General features: G+C 55.3%; 2 protein-coding genes across 8 annotated transcripts in view; both read left to right on the forward strand.

The window, feature by feature from the left end:
• Positions 1–4454, forward strand: part of SPTBN4 (spectrin beta, non-erythrocytic 4) — a 71407-nt gene extending 66953 nt beyond the window's left edge. For 6 of the 7 annotated variants that reach the window (XM_045987767.1, XM_045987769.1, XM_045987770.1 and 3 more), the window contains 4 exons: positions 404–696; positions 1871–2044; positions 2191–2233; positions 3411–4454. In XM_045987767.1, the coding sequence (XP_045843723.1) occupies positions 404–696; positions 1871–2044; positions 2191–2233; positions 3411–3569 (669 nt within the window). In that variant the 3' untranslated portion in view covers positions 3570–4454. The remainder of the gene's footprint in view (positions 1–403; positions 697–1870; positions 2045–2190; positions 2234–3410) is intronic. The other variant, XR_006816218.1, reaches the window with a different exon arrangement.
• A 409-nt stretch (positions 4455–4863) lies between these two features.
• On the forward strand, positions 4864–16027 carry SHKBP1 (SH3KBP1 binding protein 1). The gene is made up of 18 exons (XM_045989338.1): positions 4864–4995; positions 5205–5258; positions 5412–5457; positions 5566–5639; positions 5929–5987; positions 6209–6289; positions 7598–7759; positions 7847–7937; positions 8031–8221; positions 9000–9115; positions 9898–9985; positions 10098–10214; positions 12025–12195; positions 13338–13493; positions 13857–13953; positions 14922–15100; positions 15372–15486; positions 15594–16027. The coding sequence occupies exons 1-18, from the start codon at positions 4910–4912 to the stop codon at positions 15823–15825; spliced, it is 2115 nt and encodes a 704-aa protein (XP_045845294.1). The 5' UTR covers positions 4864–4909; the 3' UTR covers positions 15826–16027.
• Positions 16028–17864: the final 1837 nt, after the last annotated feature.

Here is a 17864-nt window from a genome sequence, read left to right on the forward strand (position 1 = left end):
AAATTTCTCCTTTAGAAAGAGAACCAGCAGCCTAAGGAGACTCCTACCCCCCTCTACACACAGACAGACTGCACACTCTTCCCACATCTGTCCTGGGGTCTCAGATATCGTCACAGACACACAGACACACACACACACACCTGGGACACCAACCTCTCTGCATCCCCACCCCCGTAGATTTAGTGCTTTCCTCCCCAAGCTTGAGAGCGCTTCCAAACCTGGGAGTCCTGATAGTCCCACTCCCAACACCGGTGGGGCCCCTAAAAGTTAAGCCTCCAGCCCTGAGGTCCTCCCATACTCGCCTCCAAGACAGATGGGACCCCCAGACCCAAGAATCCCCCGGAGAGATGGCCCCAACAGCCCCCCCATGCACAGCACCCCTCTTCCCCCTCCCTTCACACAGCCGTCGCTGCCTCAGCCTCGCGAGCTTCCCCCAGGCCGCCTGCCCAACGGGCTTGAGCCGCCCGAGCGGACACCTCGGCCGGACCGGCCGCGGGCCCGCGACCGGCCCAAGCCGCGACGGCGGCCGCGGCCCAGAGAGGGTGGTGAGGGCGGGGGAAGCCGGCGCTCGCGCTCCGCCCCGGCCCAGGGCGGCTCCGCCCCCGCACCTCCGCCACCGCCCACTCACACAGTGCAGCACGAGGGCTTCCTGCTGCGCAAGCGCGAGCTCGACGCTAACCGCAAGTCGTCCAACCGGTGAGCGTGTGGGCGGGGTTTTGGAAGGCGGGTCCCAAGCTCAGAGTATCCAATAAGTGACTAGATAGGGCCTTGAGGTGGGAGGTGGTACTAAACTTCAGGGAATCCAACGGGTGGTGGGAATAGGAGGGGCCTGAACGGGGCGGGGTTAACATCAAACGCTCAAATTTATAACTGGAGGCGAGGGACCTAAACTTAGTGTGTCCAGTGGGCGAGGGGGTGGAGCTTAGATGGGAGCCGGATCGGAAGAAAATGTTCCGAGTGCAAATAAGCTGCAGTCCAAACTCATAGCAATAAATTCAGGATTTAACTAGAAATAAGAGCAAGTTGGATCGTGGGGTCCAGTCTACATAGTTCCAATGACTTGTGAGGTGGAGCCTGGAGAGGTCATCCAACCAATGAATGGCGTGGGGCCATCCTCGAAATTTCAAATTATTGGAGTGGACGGAAGAGGTCTGAAAAGGGGCAGAGCCCGAGGTCTGAGGTCTGAGGTCAGGGGCACATGTAGATGTCCAAAGAGAGCCCAGCTCATGGCTGTCCAAGCCTTTTAATTGGGAGGCAGAATCTGGGGAGAGGTGCAGCCAAAATGGGAAGCGCTGACCAACGAGCAGGAGGCCTAGATATATGCGAAATGGAAGGAACAGGTTAAAATTTTGCCACGAGGCAGTCTTTCTTCCTTGCGGCAAGGCCAAGGTGGTAATAAAGAGGCACCTTCGGTGTATTTATTTCACTCTCGAGAGACTCCCTCCTCCGCTGAGGCTTTGGCTGAACGGGGAGACAGGAATTCCTCATTCCAGACACTGGACCAATAGATCTCCTTTCAGGGAATTCTGTAGTGGCAGGGAGGAGTGGCAAGAAACATGCCCAAGCAAAGTCTTATGGAGAATATAGCTAAAGTCTTGTCTTCGGGAAATTTCAGCATGGGGTGGGGCGGGGGGGGGGGGGGGGGGGGGAGGGTATGGAAGGGCTACCCTAGCAGGCTTGGAACCAGAAGTCTTAGATTCTCCCCGAAGCTCAGGAACAGACATAGGAATGGACCCCAGACATAGGACCCGACTAAGACAAAGACCCAGAGGAAGGAAGGGTCAGGCCTTTTCATCCATGAAGTATGTTAATGAAGAGTTCCCAGGCAGAGTGCTGTGACTCTGTCTTGAGCCCCATATCGTCGCCCCAGGTCGTGGGTGAGCCTGTACTGCGTGCTCAGCAAGGGGGAGCTGGGCTTCTACAAGGACGCCAAGGGCCCGGCGTCTGGGGGCACACACGGCGGGGAGCCACTGCTCAGCCTGCACAAGGCCACCAGCGAGGTGGCTAGTGACTACAAGAAAAAGAAGCACGTCTTCAAGCTCCAGTGAGCCCCCCACTGGGCAGGAGGGAGGGATCGGAGGCCCAACTTCCCCCTCCCAGCAATACCCTGCTCCCCTGGAGGCTAGCTGATGGACGGGTGGGTTGGGCTCCTGCCCCAGATTCCCCAAGTCCTGTTGTCCCCTCCTACAGGACCCAGGATGGCAGCGAGTTTTTGCTCCAAGCTAAAGATGAGGTGAGATCTGGTCCTTTCTCTCCCCTGTCCAGACCTCAAGAACTACCTGGTTAACTGGTTCCTGGCCCAGAGCAATGGAGCTGTGAGCCAGAAACACAAACCAGAGTCACCAGGCTGTGATAGGAAAGCCCACTGGGAGTGAGAACCCAGAGGAAGTTCCTAACCTATATAGGGAGGGGGGACAAGGAATGGGAAGGCTGCCTGGAGGCCCCAGAACAAAGTCCAACCTCCTTGCCTCAGCCTCTGAGAGGACACCAGACAGATAAGAGATGGAGTTAGCTAAAAAGGGATGATACAGGCAGAGAGAACAGCCAAGAGCAGAGAACCCGAGGTGCAGAAATACAAAGCATTAACTGTGCTGGTGGAGGGTTCAAAGAAGAAGGATCCCCGGAAGGTTCCCAGGGGCTGAATCTCACAGAGCATTGTGGGCCATTTGAAGGAGGTTGGAGTTTGTCTTAAGGGCACTGGGGAGCCAGGCAGAATTTTGAGCAAGATTGGGGAGGGGGTGGTGGAGTTTACAGTCATATATAAGATCTCCCTGGTAATATGCAGAGTAGACTAGGGGAAGGGAGCCAGGACAGTGACCCACGTGGGGATAGCACAAGGCTGGACCCCAGCTGGCCTGTGGGAGGGGAGGAGTTGGCTGAGGGTGAACCTTGGGACTGGCGCTAAGGAGCGAGGTCAGGGGAGGAGGAGCAGGCATGGCGGTGGTTTAAAGAGACGTTGAAAATAATAATGCTTGTTATTCATCCTTACAAGAAGCTCTGGAGTAGGCCTGTATTCTCTCCATGCCTTCTTATTTTTAAAATGGGAATAAAAATAGTTTTCCATTCTAGGGTTCTTGTGAGAAGTAAGTAAGCTGATACATACAGAGCCACTTCTGTGGCCTGGTGAATGTCAGTGCTCTGGAAATGTCTGCTGATGTTACTGGTTTTTTGTTGTTTATCTCTATAGTGGGAATATAATCCTATTGCCTAAGATTAAGTGAATCAATCCACAGAAGCACTTAGAACAGAGCCTGGCACATATTAAGGGCTATGTAACTGTTCGCATTATTATGATTAACCGATGTAAGACTGGAAAACTGATGTTCAGAGGGCGGTCCAATTCCAGGTCCGTCTATTACTCAGTCTCCCTTCTTCCAAGTCCGAATTCTGTGCCCTGTTTCTCTCTCTAGGAGGAGATGAACGGCTGGCTGGAGGCTGTGGCCGCTTCCGTGGGAGAACACGCTGAGATCGCCCGCTGGGGACAGACACTACCCACCACGTCCTCCACAGACGAGGGCAACCCTAAGCGAGAGGCCGGGGAGCGCAGGGCCAGCGGGCGCCGGAAGTGACTTCCCAGCCCTTGGGCCTGACACAGTCCCCGCCCCTTCTCTCCACACTGTGGGCACAAAGACACTTTCTCTTCCGCAGGGGCGGGAGCCCCTAGTTCCACCGACACTGCGGAGGGACGCGCCAAGATGGGCACTGGAAAGGAGGGGACTTATGCACTCCAGGAAGTGGTGGGGGGATTGCTGCCCCTATAGCCATATCTCGGGCCCTTCCTGCTCGCCACCCCACCCCAGGTGCTGGGGCTCCATTATTTTTATGCAATAACCGAGTTGGGGGGGGCGGGTAAAGGGGCCAGTTGAGCCAAGCCCCCTGCCTGGATCTCCGGATCCTGCCCCAAGAAGCTGGGGTGGTAGGGGCGATAATTCCTGCCCCCCCCCCCCCGCCCTAGGGATGGGCACGGGGCCGCTGGTGAGGTCCCCTGGACCATCCAGGGTGCTAGGGGGTGGGGAGGGGACGCCTCCTCCCCGCCTTTACCTCACTTCCAATGCTGCCTTGATCTCTGTCTGGATAGGGGGAGTGAAGGGGCCTTGGCCCCTGCACTCCGCCGTCTCAGAGCCATGCGGTTAATTCCTGACTTAGTTTATTTTTGCAAAACGTCAACCTTCTCCTCCCCCGCCCCGCATCCGCGAAGGCTTTTAATGGGAGGGGCGTCAAAGCTTAAAACCGTCTTCCTCTCGTCTCCCCCCTCCAGCTGTAAAGGCCACCTTGTGAGGGGAGGGGCGAGGGGAAGCCCTCCCCCCGCCCCCCCCCCGCATGCTTCTGGCAGGAGCACCTCCCTAGGGAGTGGGGGAACCGGGTTGTGGGCAGCCCCCATGGCCACCTGGAGGAGCCGCTGGGGCCCGGGGGTGTGGGGCGGTGTGGCAGACGCACACTGTATGTACCTATAATAAATCCTTTGGCTTTGACGGTCTATGCGGGTTTGTTCGCGTTTCATGGGCGGCGCCTGGGAGGATGTGTGGGGCGGAGTGGAGGGGGCGGCGCAGGGAAAGACTGGCAGCAGAGAACAAATAGATATACTCTCCGTGTGTACTCATTTAGGGATCTAAATACAAGTCCCCGAAGAAACACCTAGATTCTATTCTTAAAATGGGAACCAGAAGGATAGCGGAATGTTTCGCTAACCCTTGTAGCTAAACTTCCCCAAAGGGGCCTTGCGGTACGCCCCGTCCAGCACAGGAAAGGCGAGTCCCTTTAAGGAGGTGGAGAATTTAACTGCGACGGGTGAGCTCTTTGTCCAATCGCCGGCGGCTCCGGAGTTTCCAGGCCAATGAGCAGGCGGTGGGGGCGGGGCCCGAGTACAGACCCGGAAGCGGGTGCGGGCCGGCCGGCTCGCCCGGGGGCCATGGCAGCAACGGCTCCGGCAGCCGAGGGGGTCCCAGGTCGGGGGCCTCCCGGGGAGGTGATTCATCTGAACGTGGGAGGCAAGAGGTGAGTGTAGGAGATTCCTGAGACCCCCCCACCCCGGGGGCGGGGAGCGGAATGGGAGTACCCGCCTCTCCCGGGGGGAATCCTTGTCCATCAGGGATTGCTCCGCCTCTTTCTGAAGGCGCGAGTGCCTGGACTGACGCCTTGGGTTTAGGAGCCGCATTCCTTACCCTTCCTCCAACCCCTCACATCTGCTTACTTTCCCCGCTTAGATTCAGTACCTCTCGTCAGACTCTCACTTGGATCCCAGACTCCTTCTTCTCCAGGTGATCGGGAGAGTGAGTTTGGGGCGGGCTGTGGGGTGTCGGGAAGAGACAGTATGGGGAACACTAATTCCTCCACTCACCCTCCCCACCGCCCCTTCCCCCCCAAAACACACCGTGGCCCGTGACACCTGCTCTGTGTTCCCCTCCCTGCAGTCTTCTGAGCGGACGCATATCAACACTGAAAGATGAGACCGGAGCCGTGAGTAGGGCATAGACCTGAAACCGGGCAGCGGGGGTAGGAGGACGGACAGGACCCCAGCTCAGTCGCGCTCTTTGCCCCATCCATCCTCTGCCTCCGTTCCCGCAGATCTTCATCGACAGGGATCCCACCGTCTTCGCCCCCATCCTCAACTTCCTGCGCACCAAAGAGTTGGACCCCAGGTTTGCATGGGGTAAAGGGACCCCACCGTCTTCACCTTCTTCCCCTCAGAATGTTCACTTAAGCTCTTCCATCCTACTTAAATCGCATCCTTAGAATTTCCCCCAAACACACACACACACACACACCCATTTTCATTGCCCACATATATCATCACTGCTTAGAATCTTGATCCAGTCAAAATTTGCTCCCTCTTGGGATTCTCTGGGCAGTTTTGAAAACTTCCCACTCAGAATTCACTACCCATTCCCACTCCCCAGACTCTGACTCTTAGTCAATTCTGCTACCCAGGGGTGTCCACGGTTCCAGCCTCCTCCACGAAGCCCAGTTCTATGGGCTCACTCCTCTGGGTAAGTGGGGACCCCATTAGCATCCTCACTGCACAGAAAACGAGCCCCAGCTCTCCTGATGCTCCCTCTCCCCACTCTCCTGAAGGAAGTTTGGGTTAGAGCTGAGAGCACTGGAATTGGTCCTGGGTCTCAGGGAGAGTGGTGGACAATGACCTAGGGGAGGAGGATAGGATCTGCTTTAGTACTCTCCAAGTCCCAGCTTTTGAGTTATTCCACCTCAGTTCGCCGCCTGCAACTGCGGGAGGAGTTGGACCGGTCTTCTTGTGGAAACGTTCTCTTCAACGGTTACCTGCCTCCACCAGGTGGGCACAACTAAAGGATGGAGGGGTGGGAGGGTGGACTAAAGACTACATTTCCCATAAGGTCACAGTCCTTGGGGGCCTGTGCTGGGAGCCCTGACACACTATGGGAATTGTAGTCCTATATCACAGGCCAGACCGATGGAAAGGAAGTAGGAAACAGCCTTTCCAGTGAGGCAGTGGTCCAGCTAGCCCCACGGAGGCATAGAAGTATGCCTTAAATCTGAAGGGGGTTTCAGTCCAGGTTTGATTTCCCTGTGGGGAAGCTTAGGAAGGGCTGGGGTCCTTTGCACAGAGAGGAGAAAAGGGGAGTTATTGGCTATAATCACCATGGGACCTTGGATAGGTGGCCCCACTGGGCAGAGAAAATATGCCCCAGTGGTTATCAGGAACTGCAGTCCACTAGGCTTTGCTGAGGAGTAGAAGGAACAAAATGGGGAAGTTTGATTTATGACTATTTCCCTAACCTCAGTCAATACCGACCTTCATGAAGTTTTCCAAATGTGAAGATCTCTGCTTTTGTTTTTTTTTTTTTAACTTAGTTTTACTGTGTTGTTTTTAAAAAGTCATTGTTTAAAGTTTATTTATTGATTTAAGTAATCTTTACACCCCACATGGGGCTCAGACTCACAAACCTGAGATCAAGAGTCCCATGCCCTCCCAAATGAGCCAACCACAGTGCCTGGCATAAGAGTCATTTTACATAGAAGTTGTATATCACTGCCTTTATACCATGAATAAGTAAACAGGAAAATGAAACCCCCCAAATACCAGTGTTGTGATGCCGTTGCCTGCCGAGAAGATAGGCTTCCATTTCTTTTTTTTTAAGATTTTATTTATTTGACAGAAGGAGCAAATGAGAGAGACAGAGAGCAAGCACAAGCAGGGGGAGGGGCAGACAGGGGAGAAGCAGGCTCCCCACTGATCAAGGAGCCTTATGTGGGGCTCATCCCAGGACCCTGGGATCATGACCTGAGCCAGAGGCAGCTGCTTAACTGGCTGAGCCACCCAGGCACCCTATGCTTCCATTTGTTAAAACAGATTAGCAAACACTGAAAAGGCAGCCTGTGAGGGCAGCACCAAACTGATTCATCCTTTGTGATGGGCTCAAAGGAACCTGAAAGGAAGTAACTTGCTGTGTGATTCAGTGTCATTGAATGCAGTATCCCCACACCACCTAAAATCTTTTCCCGGGGAGACTCTGCCCCACCTGGGGGGGAAATCAGTATCTGGCATATTTTAAGTGCTCACCACGTGGCCATTAGTACGATTGTTACCATTATTGTCACTCTGCTCTTGTCTCTGCCATAGTGTTCCCAGTGAAGCGGCGGAACCGGCACAGCCTAGTGGGGCCCCAGCAGTCAGGGGGACGCCCAGCCCCCGTTCGACGCAGCAACACCATGCCCCCCAACCTGGGCAATGCGGGGCTGCTGGGCCGCATGCTGGATGAGAGAGCCCCTCCCTCCCCTTCGGGTACGTTGCTGTCCCCTGGGAGGCTGGGGCAGCCAGTGGGGCCCCTTGCGACCCTGTCCCGATCCCCGTTCTTCCCACTCCCTCAAGGGCTTCCGGAGGAGCCAGGGATGGTGCGCCTGGTGTGTGGGCATCACAACTGGATCGCTGTGGCTTACACCCAGTTCCTTGTCTGCTACAGGTGCTCGGGGAGGGTGGTGGCCCGAGGCTCCAGCCCTGTGGATTGTGGGGGAGGGGTCACGGTGACCGTTGATGATATCCCCCCATCCCCCAGGCTCAAGGAAGCCTCTGGCTGGCAGCTGGTGTTTTCCAGTCCGCGCCTGGACTGGCCCATTGAGCGACTGGCGCTCACGGCTCGGGTGCTCGGTGGGGCTTTGGGTGAGCATGACAAGATGGTGGCAGCGGCCACGGGCAGCGAGATCCTGCTGTGGGCTCTACAGGCCGAAGGTGGTGGCTCCGAGATAGGTAGGATACCAGCACTTTTCCAGAACCTCCCGCCCTTTAGAATTATGCTTCAACCTCTGGTCTGTTAGAATTCTCTACCCCACTGGAACCCTGTGGCCTGTTTAAACAACCCACTGCATATGGTTTGCATACCCATAAAGATTCTTTGCATTATTAAGATGTTCCTACCCTTTAGAATTCCATATCCTGTTAGAATGCCTCAGCCTGTAGAAAAATCCTCCCACATACGATCCTCCCCTCTGTCAGAATTCCCTGCCCTGTTAGATCTCCATGCTGATAGAATCCCTGGGCCTTGGGGCCCCTGGGTGGCTCAGTGGGTTAAAGCCTCTGCCTTTGACTCAGGTCATGATCTCAGGGTCCTGGGATCCAGCCTCCCATTGGGCTCTCTGCTCAGCAGGGAGCCTGCTTCCCTCTCTCTCTCTGCCTGCCTCCCTGCCTACCTGTGATCTCTGTCTGTCAGATAAATAAATAAAATCTTAAAAAAAAAAAAAAAAAAAAGAATCCCAGGGCCTGTTAGAATCAGTATTCCCATTAGAAATCTCTATTTGGGGGAAAAAAAAAAATCTCTATTTGCCATGTTGAAAACCTCCACCGTGTTAGAATTCCACGCCCCATCAAGAATCTGGCCCGTATAATCCTCTGTAATTCCTGCTGGAATCCTCTATCCTGTAAAGATTCCACGGCCCAGCTGAAGCCTCTGGGCCTCGGAATTCTTCCTGCCCCCTCCCTTCTCCCTCATGAAGCGGGGTCCCGGCTGAGTGCTCCTTGCCCTCCGCAGGCGTCTTCCATCTGGGGGTGCCTGTGGAGGCCTTATTCTTCGTTGGGAACCAGCTCATCGCCACAAGCCATACGGGGCGCATCGGGGTGTGGAATGCCGTCACCAAGCACTGGCAGGTCAGGGTGCTGGCCGGCCTGGCTGCCTCTTGCCCTAGTGTCCAGACCATATAGACTCAGGGAGGGGTGCCTTTCTGCTCTGCCCCGCCTGGAGAGAGCCAGAGAACCCAGTGGCGGGCCAGATCCTGGTGGGAGTGCTGGCAGGAGAAAGGACTAAGGGATGTCAGATCAGGGAGGCCTTCTGGAAGAGGGGCTGCTGAGACGACAGGAAAGATGATGGATTTGCAAAGGAGGAGAGTGGATTCTCCAGGCACTGAACAGGGGAGCGGGTGAGTGGAGACGCTGTAGGAGGCAGAAACCCAGAGGGAGACGTGCAAATGTCTGTCATTCCCTCTGCATCCTCCCATACCCTGTCTAAATGGAAAGAAAAATACATCTCCAGTGTGGCTTTCTCCTGTCCGGTGTGTTTGGGAGGGACAGACAGAGATAGAGGGAAACAGACAAATTGAAATAGAGGAACTAGAGGAAGTCGGAAAGAGGGGACAGAGAGCGGGAAGGGTAGACAGAGGGAAGGGCGATGTGGTACGTGAAGGGATGCAGAAAGATAGACAGAGGGGACCAGAAAAAGCCAGAAAGACAGAGTCAAAGAGAGGCCGAGAGACAGAGGCGCTGACTCAGAGATTTCTAGAGATGGAAAGACACAGATGGAAATAGGCCTGGAGTAGGTAAGGCTGGAGAGAAGCAGGCCTAGAAACCCTGGGAGGGTTCTGGAGTTGAGGGGCGGATGCCCTGAGGGGTGCTGTGCCCAGCCCCCAACCACAGCCAGTCCCGCCTGCCCCCAGGTCCAGGAGGTACAACCCATCACCAGCTATGACGCGGCGGGTTCCTTCCTTCTCCTGGGCTGTGACAACGGCTCCATCTACTATGTGGGTAAGCAGCAGCCAGTCCCCCTCATGCCCCAGAACTTCCTGGGGAAGCGGAAAAGGAGAGGAAAGCCTGGGTGGCTTGAACAACCCCTCCCAACCCTCCCCGCCCACCCCAGATGTGCAGAAGTTTCCCCTGCGCATGAAGGACAACGATCTCCTTGTCAGTGAGCTCTACCGGGACCCAGCAGAGGATGGAGTCACAGCCCTCAGCGTCTACCTCACCCCCAAAACCAGTAAGCTCTGATGGCCTCCCCGCTCTGCCTCAACCCCTGTCCCCAGCTGGCTCCCCACCACGTATGTAGCTTGACCCAGTGAGATTTGGCTAGGGGCAGGGGTGGGGGGCGGGGAGGGAGATTCAACTCTCATTTAGTCATTCATCAAACACTCACTGGGCACCACTTGTATGAAAGCACTCTTCCAGGGGCTGGAACTGGAACCCCTCCAACTGGGAGCAGAACTGGCCACTAGTAGTTCACCTTTGGGTTTTTTTTTTTCACCTCTGCATTTAGGGCATGACGCCTGTGTGCTCGTAAAACAAAGAAGGTGCATGTTTTCTAGTTTTTTGTTTCTTGACTTCAAATCCAGAGCAATAGGTTCCTTTTTGTTTGTTTGTTTGTTTTGAGCTGTGAGTCACCTAGAGGAGCGTTCCCCGTTGTAAAGTGTGCACTTCAGTGATTTTTAGGAGATTCACTTTGTTGTGCACACATCAGTACCGTGTCATTCCTGAGCAGGACTTTTATCACCCAAAAAATGAACCCTGAACTTGTTAGCCATCATACCCTGTTCTCCCTCCTGACAGCCCCTGGAGACCTAATTGACTTTCTGCTTCTGTGGATTGGCTGATTCTGGACATTTCATGTACACGGGACACGGGACCATAACAATCTGGCTTTTTTCACCTAGCATAATGGCATAAATTTATTTTTTTCTTTCTTTCTTCTTCTTCTTTTTTTTTTTTTTCCATGGGGAGTGCTTTCTGGATCTTGAGTCCTGGCCTATTCCCAGAAAACCAGAAGGTTTTCCCCTCTACTTTCACCTAGAGGCTTTGCAGTTTTAGCTTTTTTTTTTTTTTTTTAAGATTTTATTTACTTATTTGACAGACAGAGATCACAAGTAGGGAGAGAGGCAGGCAGAGAGAGAGGAGGAAGCAGGCTCCCTGCTGAGCAGAGAGCCCAATGCAGGGCTCAATCCCAGGACCCTGAGATCATGACCTGAGCTGAAGGCAGAGGCTTAACCCACTGAGCCACCCAGGTGTCCCCAGTTTTAACTTTTTATACACAAGTTTCCGCTGCCTTTCCCATTACCTTTTATGTGTGGTATGAGGTAAGGCTCAAGGTTCATTTTTTTCCCCCAGCAGCAGTAAATGAGTAACACACCTAACTTCCCCCCAGTCATCACCTTTCCTCCACAGAGGTCCCCTTGCTGATTTCATGTATTTATCCCTTTCTTCTCCAGCCCCCACCCCACCGCGTGCCACCATGCTGTCATTTCTCTCTTCATTTGTTTGTGTCCTTATAAGATGGGTGTTGTCAGCAGGCTTTGAAATCGCAGAAATGGGCCTGGGTGTATACGTCACTTGTTCTCTTCCTTTTGCCCACCCTGCCTTAGGCTTGATGTCTATCTGTGTGGCTGTGCACGATCCTAATCCAAGGTTTTGAGCTGCGGCACAAAATATAAAAACCACGTTTTACCTACCCACATTCCGTAAGATGGTCCATTAAGTCTCCGACCGTTGCAAAATAATTATTCCTCTCTGGAAGGTGGTGAGGGTGGGCAGTCCCTCAGACACCGGGTTGCGTTTTCTTGTCTTGCTGTCTGTCTGCTTATATGTCTCTGTTTTTCAGTCTTTTGCTTTGTAACCCCATCTTCTTCTGTGTCTGTCGGTCATTATAGCCCTCTCCGAGATCCAGTCTTGGTTCCCTTTGCCTCCCTGTTTCTCTGTTTCTCTATATGAGCTCTGTCTCTGTCTCTCTCTTGTTTTCTATCTCTGCTTCTCTCTCTCTCTCTGATGGGTCCCTTTCTTCGTCCTTGGCCCCTCCCCAGGTGACAGTGGGAACTGGATTGAGATCGCTTATGGCACCAGCTCCGGGGGTGTGCGGGTCATCGTCCAGCACCCTGAAACCGTGGGCTCCGGTCCCCAGCTTTTCCAGACCTTCACTGTGCACCGCAGCCCCGTTACCAAGATCATGCTCTCGGAGAAGCACCTCATCTCAGGTGGGCCTCACCGGGCTGCCCCCACTGCCCATCTCCCGCAGGATGGTGGCCCAGATCTGAGTATGAAACCAGGGGGTGGCAGAGAGAATTTTAACCTGGAACAGTAATTGCGGAAATGGGAGAATCCTGTAAGGGGACCCATCCAGGCGAGAGCGAGTAATTCCACAAACATTGCTCGAGCACCTGTCATGGGCCAGGCATGGGGGATACAGTGACGGACGAGACAGGCCAAATCCCTACCCCTGGGGAGCTCATGTTCTGCTGGAGATGGCAAATGATAAACAAATACATCAGAATAGAAACCACCAGCAAGCAGTGATGAAGACCATGAATAAAAAAAACAGCCATGTGCACGGCTAGAGCACAGTGGGGTCACTGGGGAAGGAGTTGGGAGCTGAAATGAAGGAGTGAGCAGGGCAGCTTGATGGGGACAGCCATTCCAGCAGAGGGAACAGGCATTGCAAAGCCTCTGAGCTGGGAGGATGATGGATGGATCTGAGCGGGGAGCAGGGAGCCCCTGTGCCTCGAGCGGCGAGGGCAACGGAGCCACGCAGGACTTTGTCCTTGACCCTGAATGGGAAGGAGTCTCTGGAAGGAATGCTGTGAGCAGAGGAGGGCCGTGTGTTCACAGGGTCCCTCTGGCTGCGTGTGGGGACAGACCCTGGGGGCAGGACAGGAGCAGGGAGTCCAGGGAGGAGGAGGTGACAATGGACAGGACTAGGGTGGGGACAGTGTCAGGATTAGGTGAGATCAGGCTCGGCAGAGCCAAGGGGATTTTTTTTTTTAAGATTTTATTTATTTATTTGACAGACAGAGATCACAGGTAGGCAGAGAGGCAGCCAGAGAGAGAGAGGAAGGGAAGCAGGCTTCCTGCTGAGCAGAGAGCCCAGTGTGGGGCTCGATCCCAGGACCCCAGGATCATGACCTGAGCCGAAGGCAAAGGCTTTAACCCACTGAGCCACCCAGGTGCCCTGCCAAGAGGGCATTTGGCGTTCTGGGGCAGAGTGAATTCTCTAAAGGGGAGGAATTCGTAGGGGCCCGCATTGAGACACCTTCATGGGGGTCCTCCTGGGGCTCGAAAGTATGGGGTGGTGGGGATGCCGTAGCTGGCCTGACCTGCTGCCCGCCCCCTTGCTCCTCAGTCTGTGCCGACAACAACCACGTGCGCACGTGGTCCGTGACTCGCTTCCGGGGCATGATTTCCACCCAGCCTGGCTCCACCCCGCTCGCGTCCTTCAAGATCCTGGCACTGGAGTCGGCCGACGGGCACGGCGGCTGCAGCGCCGGCAATGACATTGGTGCCTAGCAGCCCCTGGCCCCATGCACCCTGCCTGACCCCCACTGGCCGCCATTGGCCCTTTCCCCGAGCCTGGTGGACCTCCATTCTCTTCCCGCCACCCCCCACCTGGTTGAATTCTGTCATCCCATTGTGTCCTCTGACTGCCTCCTGACCCGGGCCCCCCCACCCGCATCCTTGAACTCCACTGACTGTTGCTAACCCTCCGGCCCTCTCTGAGCTCACCCAATTCCAGAAACCTGGGAATGGGGACCTAGGGTCCTGGGAGGGTCTCATCCGCGGGGAAGGAGGCAGAACCTGGGAGTCTGGAGTCCCAGGGACCCCTGCTGGCCCTGACTCCCCACTCCCAACCATCCTGGTGCAGGCCCCTATGGCGAGCGTGATGACCAGCAGGTGTTCATCCAGAAGGTGGTGCCAAGCGCCAGCCAGCTCTTTGTGCGTCTTTCGTCCACTGGTCAGAGGTGAGGACCTTCCTATCAAACAGGGTGTGGGGAGTGGTCAGAGGAGAAGGCACAATAACAGCTGGGGCGTGGAGGCCAAAAGCCGAGGGACCCCTGAAGGAGCAAGGGCTAGGAGGGAGCCCGAGGCCTGGCCTAGGTTCCAGGGCTGGAGGAAGCAAAGGTGTGACACGTATGGGTGGCGGTGACGCAGGAGAAACCCCAGGTGCCTGTGCTGGACGTCACGCAGGTGGCCCAGGGTGGTCAGGGCCTGGTGTGGGGGCAGGAGGCACAGGCGTGGTTGTCCGGGCCAGGGGATGGGGTGCGGGCTGCGGGCAGCTTTAGGAGCCCTGAGGGGATGCTCGCCCTAACCTGGGAAGGGGGTCTGTGAGGCTTTTCTTGAGGAGGGAGCCCTGAGGTCCTCAAGGCTAAAAGTGGGGCATCCAGTGGGGTGCAGCATGGTCCGGGGTCTGGAGCAGTGGCCAGGTTGCAGGGGGGCAGGGCGATCCGGTGGAAGAGTGGAGAGAGATTGCCTGAAATGCATGTTAGGTAGCCGTGGCCACTGCGGGGGCTGGACTGGAGGTTGGCTCGGAGCCGCAAAGCCCAGGGAGGAGGCTGGGACAGGTGCCTGGCCTGAGCAAGCAGCGCTCGACTGGGTCAGACAGGAGGGGAGGAGGGCGCCCTGGGAGAGGTGCTGGAGGCGGAGGGGACTGGTTGGGGGGAAGGATAGGAGATGAGGGAGGTTCTCAGGATTACTCAGGCCTTCCCTGCAGTGGGACCAGGAGAGAGTGGCCGATGTGAGAGAGAATCGCACCTGAGGTAGCAGCACCTGGAGAGAGAGCATGGGGGGGGGGGGGATATGATAAGGAGCCTTGGGATGGTGGTTGCAAAGGCAGGAACTGAGGCCACAACAGTGGGGTCTGAGCCCCTGGAAGGGTGTAAGGACAAGAAGACTAGCCACGGCCAGGGTGACTCCCTCCCCTCTGTCTCAGGGTGTGCTCCGTGCGCTCCGTGGACGGCTCCCCCACCACCGCCTTTACGGTGCTCGAGTGTGAGGGCTCCCGGCGGCTTGGCTCTCGGCCCCGACGCTACCTGCTCACCGGCCAGGCCAACGGCAGCCTGGCCATGTGGGACCTCACCACCGCCATGGACGGCCTCGGCCAGGCCCCTGGTACTTCCTGCCCTGCCTCAGTGCTGGCCCAGACGTCTCCAGCCCCTCTCCCCAGCCCCCTTCATCAGTTTCCCTTGGCCTCTGACCCCTTTCCTCTGCCTTTGAACCCTACCTTGCCCCCGCGTCACCACCCCGCCCTCTTAGCTTCTGACCCCTGTTCCTGGACCTCTGCCTTTTTTCTCCCATCCTGACCTCAGCCCTTGCACATGACCCTCGTCCCTTGCCTGGTGATCCTTGTCTTGCCCCCCTGACCCACTTCCGTGCCCCCCAGCCGGTGGCCTGACGGAGGAAGAGCTGATGCAGCAGCTGGAGCAGTGTGAGCTGGCGCCCCTGTCTGCCTCCAGGAGCTCCCTCCGCAGCCCCTCCCCCCGCACCTCCGTCACCAGGTAGGCCTGACTCCGCTTCCCCTTTGTGTGGTGGGGGAGGGGGGTTGCTGGTGAGCAGCCCAGGATGACCCACCCTGACCGTCATCACGGCTCCCTCACCCCCCCAGTCTTCACTTAGCCTCCAGCAACACCTCTCTGTCTGGCCGGCGTGGGAGCCCGAGCCCCCCACAGGCTGAGGCCCGGCGTCGTGGGGCAGGTAGCTTCGTGGAACGCTGCCAAGAACTGGTGCGGGCTGGGCCAGAGCCCCGCCGGCCACCAACACCGGCCCCTCGGCCCGCCACAGGTCTGGGAGCCCCCCTTGCACCCCCCAAGGTGAAGCTCAATGAAACTTCCTTCTGAACACAGCTACCATGGTGCCTTTGGATACCCAGATCCGGGGGGTTGGGGGGTTGGGGGGCCTCTGGTGCCTCCCTGCTTCCTGTCAGAGCCCTGGGTTCAGGGCCAGGGCCTTCTTGGAGTGGTCACTGTTACTAAGCCCCCACTGCCCCCCCTTTTCTGGAGCCAAAGCCCCCCTCCCCTAATAAAGTTCTCACTGCCAACACCTTGCTGACATTCTTTTTTTTTTTTTTTTTTTGACACAAAGACAGAGATCACAAGTAGGCAGAGCAGCAGGCAGAGGGAGAGGGGGAAGCAGGCTCCCTGCTGATCGGGGCTCCATCCCAGGACCCTGAGATCATGACCCCAGCCAAAGGTAGAAGCTTAACTCACTGAGCCACCCAGGCACCCCAACCTTGCTGACATTCTTAGAAGGTTTGGGGACCCCCAGGGAAAGGGTGGGAGAGATGTGGGGACCAACCAGATGTCTGGCTATAGATTCAGGAACATCTGGCTGTCTTTCGGTTTAAGTGAAGAAGGGAAACATAATGGTTTACCCCTGGCTTCAGGCATAGTTGGATCCAGGGATTCAAAAACCCATCCAGAATGTCTTTCCATCTTTTGGCTTTGCTTGCCTCTGGATGCATCATTCTCAGTCAGGTTTTCCCCTCTGGGTGCCAAGATGACTCCAGGTACCTCCTTAGCAACTTTTTTCCTCTCTAGCATCAGCAAAAAGAATCACATGCCTTATTCTTACTGGCTTGAATATAGTCAGATGACCACCCCTGAACCAATCACTATGCCCCATGTGATGGAGGCCTTCCACTGTTCCAAGGGTCCTGTGCCCTCACAAGCCAGGAGGTGAGATCATTCCTCCCCTCCAACGGGAGGAGGAGTTCCTGAAAGGTGAATCAGGGTACTGTTCCCACAAGCAGGGATGGATGGCAGCAGGTCAACAGAAACACAGATGTTGGCTAGACAATTGCCACATCCTTAACATTTGTACCCTAAACCTAGCCATGGCCAACACCTTGCCCACATCCCTGGCTGCCCAGTCTCATCCCTTTCCTGCCCCAACCAGAGAAGTTATGTGGGATACGTTCCACTCACTCCAGCTTAATATCCTTGAGGTTTTCCCCCAAATAATACCTATTCCTATGGCAACTTCTCAGGAAAGTTTTCTGCCTCTTTTCCTTGGGCCAATGAAGAGGAGAGGGGGCCAGACTCGGGACAAGGGGTTTTAGAATATTGCTAATTTGAGAATCCCAGAGTTTCTGGAATGCCAGAGTTTCTGTAACAGTGGAGAGGGTCCAGAATGTAAGGGAATCTTCTAGAATGCTAGTGGATGAACAGCATTAGGGTTCTCCCCCTCATTTCAGAGAATGCAGTCTGTAAGAGGTTTCTTGGCAAAAGGACCTGGAAGTCAATGATTCCAGAATAGGGGAGTGTTCTAGAATACATATGAATCTACACTTGTAGGACTATTTTGTATGCCAGAGTTTCTGGAATGCTGACAATTCTAGGACACAGAAAGCTATCTGGAGTACTAGAAAATCTAGAGCCAGGGGCATTCTGGAATGTCAGCTTCTCTAGACCAGTAAAGGATTTGTTGGCATTCCGAGAAATCCATAATGGCAGGGGGATCTGGATTGGCAGAGAATCTAAAATATGATTGGGAGATGAGTGATTCTAAAACGTGAGTGTTCTGGAATACCTGCAAATCTCAGACTCTGGAAATGTTTTTACATGTTGGGACATTCAGAATTCTGGGGGGTGTTTGCATGTGAGGAAGTCGAGAATGTTAGGACGTCCAAGCATCTAGAAGGTGGGATGTTTTATAATGCTCCCAGATCTAGAACATTGAGATAGTTTTTCCTTGCCAGGGAATCCAGAACACTTGTTTCTGGAATGCTGGTGATGCTAGAACTGAAAGAGAGAGAATTAAAAAATCTGGAATGCTAAGGAGATTTATCTGTTTGTTAATACTAGGGATAAAACCCTGGGTGTGAGCACATGATGGAAGGAAGCTTCCAGAATGCCATGGCTCTAGAACTCTGAGGGAT

The sequence above is a fragment of the Meles meles genome, chromosome 19, assembly GCF_922984935.1.
Source record: "Meles meles chromosome 19, mMelMel3.1 paternal haplotype, whole genome shotgun sequence".
Taxonomy (NCBI): domain Eukaryota; kingdom Metazoa; phylum Chordata; class Mammalia; order Carnivora; family Mustelidae; genus Meles; species Meles meles.